The sequence below is a fragment of the Uloborus diversus genome, chromosome 5 (assembly GCF_026930045.1).
Source record: "Uloborus diversus isolate 005 chromosome 5, Udiv.v.3.1, whole genome shotgun sequence".
NCBI classification, from domain to species: Eukaryota; Metazoa; Arthropoda; class Arachnida; order Araneae; family Uloboridae; genus Uloborus; species Uloborus diversus.
Genome location: NC_072735.1, coordinates 145603252 through 145614910, shown reverse-complemented (window position 1 = coordinate 145614910; position 11659 = coordinate 145603252). Strand labels below are relative to the sequence as shown.

Here is an 11659-nt window from a genome sequence, read left to right as displayed (position 1 = left end):
GAACGTGCCTGGTTAGTCACCGGTTATTCTATTCGAACATTTCCCACACCTGTGGGGGGGGGGGGAGTCAAGTTCAGTCAATCAATCTATTCATCTTCTCATTTGGATTTGATTGTAAACATTCTCACGCACGATGAAATTCCGACTGAACGTTGACCTGTCTGCGTTGGTTGCATGGTGAATGCCAAATTGACGAATTTTTCGAGTAAGTGAAAGGTTTGAACACATCTTACATACAATGTTGCGGACTTTTTAACGATGTTAAGAAAAGGTTCAGGTTTTTATAAAGTTTTATTTTCTTGATTACTATGAAGAAAAATTTGAAATCTAATACGTAGGTAATTGCAAAAATTTCTCATTTAGAAGTGTTTATAAAAATTTAGGAAAAAAATTCATGAAATTTAAAAGACGAAGAATAAAAAAAAAGCTTTTTTCAGCATGGCACGCGATAGTGTCAAACTGAAATTTAATGATGAACATGTTTTTGATAATGAACCATATCACTGAAAAACATTGTTGAGCTTCCTGTGATTATTTTCTAGAAATTTCTACAGATTTATTAATGTGATAAATCCAAAAAGATAACTCTTTATCATTTGGAATGATATGGCTCTTTCGCTAGTGTTTTTTAAGCTGTCACTCAGTTTCAAAAGCTGTCATGTGCTCAAAATTAATTCAACAGCACTAATTTTAATCATGAAAGTATCTAATTTTAAAAGTTATTCATGAATGATAGCACATTTTTATTATATATAAAGAAATTTTATTGCATGTTGTAATATGAAATGATGCATGTGTAAATTCTTGCCTAATTAGTACTATTTTTCTAGGTCTTACTATTATTTTAGCTTTCACTGTTTGTTAGTAAGTCATCAATCATATTAATATCTTTAAATTCCATTCTGGAAATACCTTTATTTATCACATGTTATTATTTTCTGTTCTTGTCCCTCATTAAAACAAAGTGGCACTTTGAAATCTTTCACTCAAATTTAATTCATTTCAGACTTTGTGAAAACTAAATGAGCAAGATATAAAATATTGAAAATTGCTTACAGCGATGGGTAAGAGTATTATACATTATATTAATCCTTAATTTTTTTTGCTTAAAAATGTAGTAGCAAATTTATTCACATTGATTATTTATTTTCCTCCAGATTGTATATAATTTTATTTTTAGGTCTACTACAAATTACATTTTTGTTGGCAATAACTTCTCTTTGTTTGGGAAAAGATTATTACAGAGCTGCTGTTTTAGAGCATGTACGTTTCGGTGACACTTCATACTCAAGTGAAGAAATAATACAAATAAATTTGAAGAAATATGAATTAGCTGCTAAGAAAGCTGCGTTAGAGGTAAGATAACTCTTAACTTTTTGTCCTTAAATTGTTTTCATTTTGTTTATCAAAAAATAAATAAGTAAAATAAAGTGTTAAGACACAGGAAACAATGGCAAATGGGAAAGTAATTGATGCACTTTTTTTTCAGATTTGTGCAATCATTTTGTTTAAAATTCCATTTATATTTTAACAAGCGAAAGATAAAAAGAAAAAAACTGATGTGTTTGTTTCAAAGTAACATACCAGTATCATTCAAAATCTTGTTTTAATGTATGAAAACCAAATTTTTCTTTAGTCTACTAAATGAAATTTCTGTAATTCCAAATCGTGTACATGCGATTTTCAACATTTGCAGATACGCAGTATTGTTGTATCTTAAACCACTTGGGAAACTGAGCCCAAGTAACATTTTCCATATAGTACCACTATAGAGTATTATTACCCACTTTACATAAGGTTCATGCAAATAGTTACTTTATGAGTACTACTACAAGATGAAATTCAGACTGAGCTCTGCAAACCAAGGCCGTATCCAGAAATTTTTTTCGGGAGGGGCCCGGATTAGCACATTGCCCTATCACACACACACACACACACACATATAGTATATATAGACACACCAAACACATAAAAATGTTAACATAGAAGACTTTTTGTCTCGATTTTTAAGGATTCCACTGTTTGGACGTTGTTATTTTAATTTCTTAATATGTTTCTTATTCACCTTGTAGTGGTAAGGATAACAGGAGAGTGTCCCTTTAAGTCGGATGTAAAACATCCATAATTTCAGGGGGTCCGGGGGTTTTTCCCCCGAGAAATTTTCGAAAAAAAAAATCTGTATTTTGAGGCCTTATATTAGGTAATTGAGACTACAAAAATATGAAAAAAAAAAAAAAAAAAAACTAGGCAAACAAAGTCTTTTAAAAATTATACATTTTTTTGCAAATCAAGATCAAACAAAATAAAAATTGCTTGCTCGACAAATCATGGAACTTAATGGACAGAGAGGAAAAACGAGAGAGGAGAAAAGAGAAGCACTTCGTCATCTGCACATATCGGCTTTTAGTGAAGTTTGTTTTTAATCACTTCCCCTATCCCCATTTTTTTTTCATTTAATGCCCTACAGTATGAAAATTGTACAAAATAGTTTAAAAGAAATGGTGTAGACATTCAGAAAATAAGAACGGAAGAGTAATATTCCGATTCTGGCCATTTGGATAATTCATACTTTATTTTCTTGATAAGATACAAAATTGAAGAACTTTTCAAGGAATTTCAAAAACTGAAATAATTTTCAAAGACTCTCGAACAGCTGAAATTATTTGAAGCTCTTTATTTTTAATTTTCAAAAGTTGATTGCACAGTCTTACAAATTGATTATAACTTTGTAAGACACACCAGTTTTAAGTTAAAAATAAATGCAACGAAATATTTCTCGAAACAAACTTTTTTTTTCAATCACAAGCAGTGCAGAAAAGAAAGAGAGTAGAGTAAGTGTTTTTTTTTTTTTTTTCTCATACTAAAGATATTAACAGTATGCTGTAGAAGTAAGAAAAAAAAAACAAGCAATGAAAGAACTTCCATGATACTGAATTCGGCATTAAATAAATGCAAGACAAGAAACATATCAGTCACAAAAATGATCTTGAAAATTATGCTACAAAAATGCAAAAATCGTGATTTTGGCATTTTTTACTCAGGATGTATCAAGGAGCTGAATTTGGCACATCTTGGTAACAAGATACTCGCCTAATCGGAAACTAGGGGCCCAGCCTTTGGGGAGTCCTCGGCTCGAAATCAGTACAGTGTAAGTTTTATAAGTTTTAGGGGGAGGAAGGCAGGGTCGTGCACAGAGGGGAGAAGGAACACCTGTTGGCCCGGGCCAGAGCTTAAATGGGGCCCAATATTTTTAAACCTAGGGTTGAAAATATGGGTAAACAATATGGAGGGGGGCCCAAAAAAGCTTTGTGACAGCTCCAAAATTTCTGTGCACGCCCCTGGAGGAGGAAGTGCACAGAAGTCAGTTCGGTAGACTTGAAAAGTCTACCGAACTGACAAAATGCCTGCTTTAACCCTGGACTGCCCTGAATTAAATTGGGAAAGAGAGCAGAAAGTCATAATTTTCAGGTCTAAATTTAAAGTGTGCCTTGCAGCTAATGAGAACTAGAACTGCTTTTTCTGTATTTCTGCAAATATTATAAATTTTGAATAGTAGCAAAATTAAAAATTAAAAAAAAAACTTTGTTATTTTCCTTTTCTGACGTTAGGAATTAAAAAAAAAAAAAAAAAAACCTTCTGTTTTACAGTACAAAACATTTCGGGTTTCGGGGGGGGGGGGGGCCGGGCCCGTCAGGCCCCCCCCTCTGGATACGGCCCTGCTGCAAACATGATGGATAGAAGCTCTGACAGTTTGAAACACTTTTTAGTATGTTGGTGTCCATTGTGTTTTGTTAGTTCCAAAAACAGAAGAAAATGTATCAAAGTAATGTTTTACACTTAAAATATATTCAATGTGAACATTCATCTTTTTTATGACAGCTGATTCTATTCTAGTTACATAGAAGTTGAATTCTCGATTGAAATTTTCAATTTGTATGCATGAATTTAATTTTTTTTTTGATAGTTGTGTAACTGAATTTTCCTATGTTTATGTATGTGTGCAAATGAAAGTGTTAAAAATATAGTTCAATAATTGACTTAAATGCAATAAATGGCAATTTTCAGCTGAAGAAAAACTGCATATATGTTTGAGACTCTTTTACAGCTTTGTGTAGATTTTCTTCTCTTGACTATGGTGCCATTTCATGATCTAAAACTAAATTACCAATAATCTACTTTAGGAAATGCCAATAAATTGTTTCTAAAAACCATCAAGCTACTATAGTTTTTAGATAAAAATGGAACAACGTTTAAAAGCACAAAAAGGATAAAAAGTTTTTAAAAACGCAGACATGTTTCGGAGGCAATAGCCTTCTTCCTCAGTGCGAAATCAGCTATCAGCGAGTGCTGAGGCAAAATATGACGTTTTCTAACATGTAAGATTGAATAAGATTGGAGAAAAATGCGGAACAGCAAAAGACTCATTGCAAAGATTATTTAAGTTTTTATGAATGTAAAAGGATTCCAGAAAATCTAATTCACCTACTGTTGTAGGTCTGCAAATGATCTTGGCCTCCGAAAAGACAAAATTGTGCACTGTGTCCCAACAATGTTTAGCAATTGAAGATTTGTTCAGTTCCTGTTTTTTAACGTGGTTTTCATGTTCTTTCAAACGAAATTTAAATGAACGCCTTGTCTGTCCCACATAACCAATATTACATTGACAAGGAATGTGATATATGCCCCACTGATCAAGTGGTTGGATTGGGTCCTTCAGTTTGGAAAAAGAAAGTTTATTTATGGGTCTGTAAATTACACGAAAGTCAAATTTACTGAGAATTCTAGAAATAGGAAAAGAAATGTGTGGATAAAACGGTAAAAGCACAAAATTTGTAGAAGAAAAAGTACGTATGTTAGAAGTTTTGTTCCGGGTTGAAAATTTGCAAAAAGCCCTGTCGATGACCTGAAGAGGATAACCCCTGTCCAGAGCCACGCCTTTCAAAAAATTGAGTTCATTATTGAGAAGGGTCTGATCAGAACATATGGAGATGGCTCGATTGACAAAAGTATAAAAAGCAGACATTTTTTGCTTCTTCGGGTGGCATGAACGAGAGTGTGGGGGAAGACAGACAGCAAATGGTTTTCGGTAAACAGTAGTAGAAAACTTGTTATTGTTCTTCGAGATTAAAACGTTCAAAAAGGGCAAAGAATTATTGTTTTAATCTCAGCAGTAAACTGAATGTTAGAATCGACGGAGTTAATTAGATCAATGATAGACGAAACAAAATCAACAGTGCAATCTAAGAGGGTGAAAGTGTCATCAACATATCTAAGCCAGAGTGGAAAGTCAAATAACTGAAACAATTTCCGTTGAAAAAAGTCCGTGTAGATTTCACTGAGGATGGGACTCAAAGGGTTGCCCATAGCAAGGCCATCAGTTTGTTGGTAAAAAGTATTCTCAAAATTTCACCCTCTTATATTGCATTGTTGATTTTGTTCCATCTATCATTGATCTAATTAACTCCCTCGATTGTAACATTCAGTTTACTGCTGAGATTGAAAGCAATAATTCTTTGCCCTTTTTGAACGTTTTAATCTCGAAGAACAATAATAAGTTTTCTACTAGTTTACCAAAAACCATTTGCTGTCTGTCTTCCCCCACACTCTCGTTCATGATACCCGAAGAAGCTAGAAATGTCTGCTTTTTATACTTTTGTCAACCGAGCCATCTCCATATGTTCTGATCAGATCCTTCTCAATAATGAACTCAATTTTTTGAAAGGCGTGGCTCTGGACAGGGGTTATCCTCTTCAGGTCATCGACAGGGCTTTTTGCAAACTTTCAACCCGGAACAAAACCTCTAACATACGTACTTTTTCTTCTACAAATTTTGTGGTTTTACCGTTTTATCCACACATTTCTTTTCGTATTTCTAGAATTCTCAGTAAATTTGACTTTCGCATTATTTACAGACCCATAAATAAACTTTCTTTTTCCAAACTGAAGGACCCAATCCAACCACTTGATCAGTGAGGCATATATCACATTCCTTGTCAATGTAATATTGGTTATGTGGGACAGACAAGGCGTTCACTTAAATTTTGTTTGAAAGAACATGAAAACCACGTTAAAAAACAGGAACTGAACAAATCTTCAATTGCTAAACATTGTTGGGACATAGGGCACAATTTTGTCTTTTCGGAGGCCAAGATCATTTGCAGACCTACAACAGTAGGTGAATTAGATTTTCTGAAATCCTTTTACATTCATAAAAACTTAAATAATCTTTGCAATGAGTCTTTTGCTGTTCCAAATTTTTCTCCAATCTTATTCAATCTTACATGTTAGAATACGTCATATTTTACCTCAGCACTTGCTGATAGCTGATTGATCAATGTTTTTCCGGTTACGCATTTAAACTCTCCCTTGACCTTGATTCATCCATTTGTTCATTTTGCACTGAGGAAGGAGGCTATTGCCTCCAAAACATGACTGCGTTTTTAAAAACTTTTTATCCTTTTTGAGCTTTTAAACGTTGTTCCATTTTTATCTAATTTACCTTGCACAAAGCTATCGCTTTTCAATCTACTATAGTTTTTGTTTAATGTAGTAGCAAAATGTATTATATTAAAATTGGGAAATAAAAAAAGAAATTGCAAAAGTATTACGAAATGAAACGCTTACTTTTAATCATCAATTATTGTTCTTTAATCTATGATTAAAAAAATAATTTTAGTTAAAATATCATGCAAAACTAGCTGCATGCAGATCCAATAAAAAAAAATTCATTTTTTTTTTGCACCTAAATATTACACATTTAATAGCATTCTTTTGGGTTATAAATGGAACTTTTTTAAAATATTTTTTTAATGAACATTTCAGAGGGAAATATTATCTAATACTCATTAGTTAAAACTTATTAATATTTATATTTATCAGTGGTTGGAAGTAGCGCGCTACAAGTAGCGATGCTACTGTAGTAGCTACATTTTTTAGTAGTTTGTAGTGTAGCGCACTACTTTTTAAAAAAAAGTAGAGTAGCGAGTAGTTCGCTAAAAAAAAAATAGTTTATAGCGATTTCTGGAAACTACTTTTGAATAAAGTTTCAAAAAAAAAACAAAAAATGCGTTTTCAAACGAATCTGACTAGAGCAAGTCTTACGCAAGTAAAACTTGCACCTATCAGATTCGTAAGACTAAAAAATAGGAGCTGACCTCTGACATATTATTTTGACGCCATATGTTGTATCTATTTGACGCCATTAGTTTGTTTGGCATAGAAACTTTCACATTTTCCCAATATTCGCCTTGAATAGAGCATGGCTTAGAAAAAACGAAACGAATTATTTCCGTTTCATGCAAACTTTGCCCGTTAAGCAAAAAGCTTTCAGTATCAATGCCATTTGCACATGCAGTCGAACCTCAACTTACGCGAGGGATGCATTTCAAACTTTAGATAAGCAAGCCCGCTTATGTGAAATTATATTTCATCAACTTCATATATAGAAAGAAAAAAATGCGAAGCGGCGATTTGTACGTTAACAATCTGATGTTTCGACTAGTATGGTGCGGGAAATTTTGGCTTTCAGTGATGCTAAAGGGAAATTCCACCCAAGAAAGAAGGTGATATAAGCCCTGCAATTCCGCTCCGAAAAGTTTTGTGTTGCGGGTGAGGAATTCGCGTAAGCTGCAAAATGTTTTTCTCGAGTAAAACTCGCTATATAGACATTTCGCGTTAGTCGAATTGCGTTGTAGCCAGAGTCCAGTTGTTAAAAATTGCACATTGAAGTACAGTAAGCAGTTTTAGTTACGTTTCATTTTTCGGATAATTAGTAGCACCGTTTGGGATATTTTCCTTTTTTTTTCTTTTTCACTGATCGAGTGTTCATATATTAACATATTAAAAGTCAATTATTAAATGTTGTGAGTTTATGAGGTTATTTGTTAAAATTGAAAAATGCTTTTATTTCATTTTATAATGGGCGTAAGAAAAGATGGTGTCCAGGTCCGGAACCCTAGCTTGAATCTCAAAAGCAATTAATTTCTACGAAATATAAGTTCCTTTAAAATTAACTCATATAGTGAAAATTAAAGTTTTTCTCTTTTGTTTAAAAGATGCTTTTCATCATCTAAATCAATTTTATGTATATGTAAAAATTTAAATTAAATTATGACTGGATTTATCTCAATTTCAAGTAGCCGAGTTACACTTCTTGAATGAAATACTATTTACTGTCAGGAAATGATTAAAAATTTGAAGCTTGAATTCCTTCCACTTTTAAATCCTTTCTTGCAGGGAATATTCGTGCAAATGGTAAAAAATGTTATTTGGGCTGACGAATCGTTTCAGTAAAGGAAAGAAAGAATAAATAATTTATAGCAATATTCCATAATCAAATGAGCCAATATATCAATCTGAACAATTTTTAAATTTTTTCATTCAATACTCAAATGGTGTGTATGTATATGTTATTTATTTATTTATTTTTAAAAAGTAGCGAAGTAGCGACTACATTTCAAAAGTAGTTTGTAGTTGCTACATTTTGAAAAAAGTAGTTGTAGTTAACTACATTTGTGCTAAAGTAGTTGTAGTTGTAGTTCGCTACGAAAAAAATATAGTTTTTCCAACCACTGATATTTATGCATCACAAACATTGCAGAAATATGAATTGATTAGATTAGACTCCTTTAGCTTTAGCTTACTTTTGGACTGTTTAAGACAATGTTTGACAGTTTTAGTCACTTTTGGAATGTAAACACCACCTATCCTGACCAAAACCAGTTTCCGACGTCCACAACGCCAACCCTGAATTGATGCAATTCATAAGGTTCTACGTTAAGCATCCTTTAGGAATCTTTTTTGTTTCAATATATGGACACCTGTTTCTATATACTGAAGAAGATGCATACCATACTAGACAGACTGATATATTAGATGTAGTTCTGCCTTAGCCCTGGCTTTGGGGCAGTAACTTACTGCTAAACACTGAGGAAGATGTTTCGTATCACTACAAAATATGTAATTTTTCAGTGTATATTTTAATGATATATTGTTTTATGAATATCAAAATTTATTGCATTTTAATCTATTCTTTTTTATATAGGGGGCTGATATTATAGTTTTTCCAGAATGGGGTTTGTACCCCGATGACAAAGAAAATAAGTCATACTTGCTAAGTTTTGGTGAAGATATTCCAGATCCAAAGTTAAGACTGTGGAATCCTTGCAATGAAAAAGAGCATTTTAACGAGAATAGTGTTTTGGTGCATTTGAGCTGTATGGCGAAAGATCATGGCATGTTTTTAGTAGCCAACATTGTTGATAAAAAGACATGTCTGCCACAAACTTGTGATGCAGATAATGTGGACTCTTGTATCAGTGTCTCATGCCCCAGTGATGGTATTTATTATTTCAACACAAACATTGTGTTTAACAGGGAAGGAACATTAGTTGTTCGATATTACAAACGGCATTTGTGGATTGAGCCTAACATGACTCCAACTTTTTCACCTGAACATGCTTTTTTTGAGACGGATTTTGGCAACTTTACCACATTTATTTGTTTTGATATAACTTACAAAGAAGCTGTTGATGCAGTTGAAACGTTAGGTGTTCATAACATTGCTTATCCAACGTACTGGTTTGACCATAACCCATTTGCTGTTGCAACTGCTTTCCAACAGTCGTGGGCATTTAGAAACAAAGTAAATCTTTTGGCCTCGAATGCTCATTTCCCTGGCACTGGGACTGGAGGAAGTGGAATCTATTCTTCCAGAAAAGGGGCTTTGATTTATTCTCAAAATCCCGATGGTCGCTCGAAGCTTCTTGTTTCCAATGTTCCAAAATCACCATCAGAAAGCACCAAGACTTCTTTTGTTCCAAATGCTAAGAAATTCATTGTTCATGAAGATGAACTAGAAGAAGTCACACATGATAATGAGAAACATCTGAACAACATGTGTGACATGAGAGTTTTGGGCTTGCCAAAAGACCCCCTTCATGATTATCGATGTTTACCAACTAATGTTTCTACTTATGTGTTTGTGAAGTTAAACAAAACGGAGGATAGCCTGAAATTATGTTCTGATAAGCTCTGCTGTTCTTTATCTTACCAAGCTGATAGTATGTCTGAAAATTACTATTTTGGGGTTTCAGGGCAGGATTTTAACTTTTACAATAGGTTTTCCTTTGGCATTGAGGCCTGTTTACTTGCTCGCTGTGAATCAGTAAATGAAAACATCTGTTCAAATTATCTTTTAAAATCTGACACAGTTTTTAGAAGTGTTAAGCTTACAGGTACGTTTAATACCCAATATGTATATCCATTTGCTATGGATAGTAATTTGTACTTGACTAAGAGAAATGAATGGGATTTTGAAAAAGATGCTTTAATATACACAGCTAAAAGAAAAAATCATTTAGTTTTTCTGGGATTATATGGTAGATTATATGAGCTTGATAAAGATTTATAGCTTCAAATGTTAAAAACATTTGTGTGGCTTAAGATAATCTTTTGTTATTTATTTAATTTTAATATGTTGATGATGTTGAAAAATATTTTATAAAACTTATTTTATTTTGTATACTTTTGATGGGTACAATTTTTTAACTGCTATGATCAGTGCTCTTGAGGTAATCTTTGTGATGGTATTCATTATAATTTTATTACATTTTGTATTAATATTCATTTAAAAAATGATATGTTAACCTAAAGTTTTATTATTTTTTAGAAATTTTCATTTCCCTGAAATTTTATTTTATTTATTTTTTAATTAGAGGAAATTTTAAACAATACAATAAGTTTCCTGAAATGTTATAAAATTTTAATCATAACAACAGCCTTAGTTAACTCCAAATGAAATAATTTTCTGCCCTTAAGTTTTAATACAAGTGTGCATTGAATTTTAATATGTATAGATTTTATACTGATGTGCAATAGGATTTTATATAATTGATTTTGTGTGTGTGGGAATTGAGACTTTATACCAATGTGTTAAGTTTAGTATGCAAAATTTAATGTCTGGTGAGTTTTATATGAACATGAGAGACTTTTAATAATTGTGAGATAAGCGTCCCGACAATATTCATATTAATTTAATTTAAAAAATGCACTGTTTGTGTATGTGTGCTGTAATATTTAGAAGTGTTTATTTTGATACAACATTATTTATGACTGAAATGATTGTTTTCGCACATGGAAGTATTTTGATTGCAGCAAGATTCTGAGAAAAGCTGCAATTTTTTTTTGTTTGACATTCCAAATTATGATTAAGTGTTATCTCTATTATTCATTTGTTATGTGTCCTCTACCTCCATTGTTTTGTTTTATTTTAAAGTGTTGTTGACATTGAAATTTTAAGTCATAGTTTTTAATGATTGATCCCGCACAATGCTGAACATTTTATGTTACATGTCTGTAGTGTACTAGCTTTACAATTAATTGTTTTAAGCTTAATGTTTTAGACTTGAGTTTTTACAAAAAACTAATTACAAATTATTTCTGTTTTACTAGCTGTATTATTTATCAGTTAAATGCAAAAAAAAAAAAAAAAAAAAAAAAAAACATAAAAATTGCTTTTAATTTTCTACTTAAGACATATATTTTTGCTCATCTACTTAAAACATGCAATTAATATTGATGATATAATTGCAGTGGACATGCTTTTCAAACTGCTTTATTCAAATCTTTCTGATTATGAAAGTCAAGGACTTAGCATTAA

The 11659-nt window shown here is 32.1% G+C and overlaps 1 protein-coding gene across 1 annotated transcript; it reads left to right on the top strand.

Annotated features, from left to right (window-relative positions):
* Positions 1-146: 146 nt before the first annotated feature.
* LOC129223377 (pantetheinase-like) lies at positions 147-10561 on the top strand. Its single transcript, XM_054857956.1, has 4 exons — positions 147-205; positions 1007-1064; positions 1181-1356; positions 9044-10561. Exons 2-4 carry the CDS (start codon positions 1061-1063, stop codon positions 10409-10411), a joined length of 1548 nt encoding a protein of 515 aa, XP_054713931.1. The 5' UTR covers positions 147-205; positions 1007-1060; the 3' UTR covers positions 10412-10561.
* The last annotated feature ends 1098 nt before the right edge of the window (positions 10562-11659 follow it).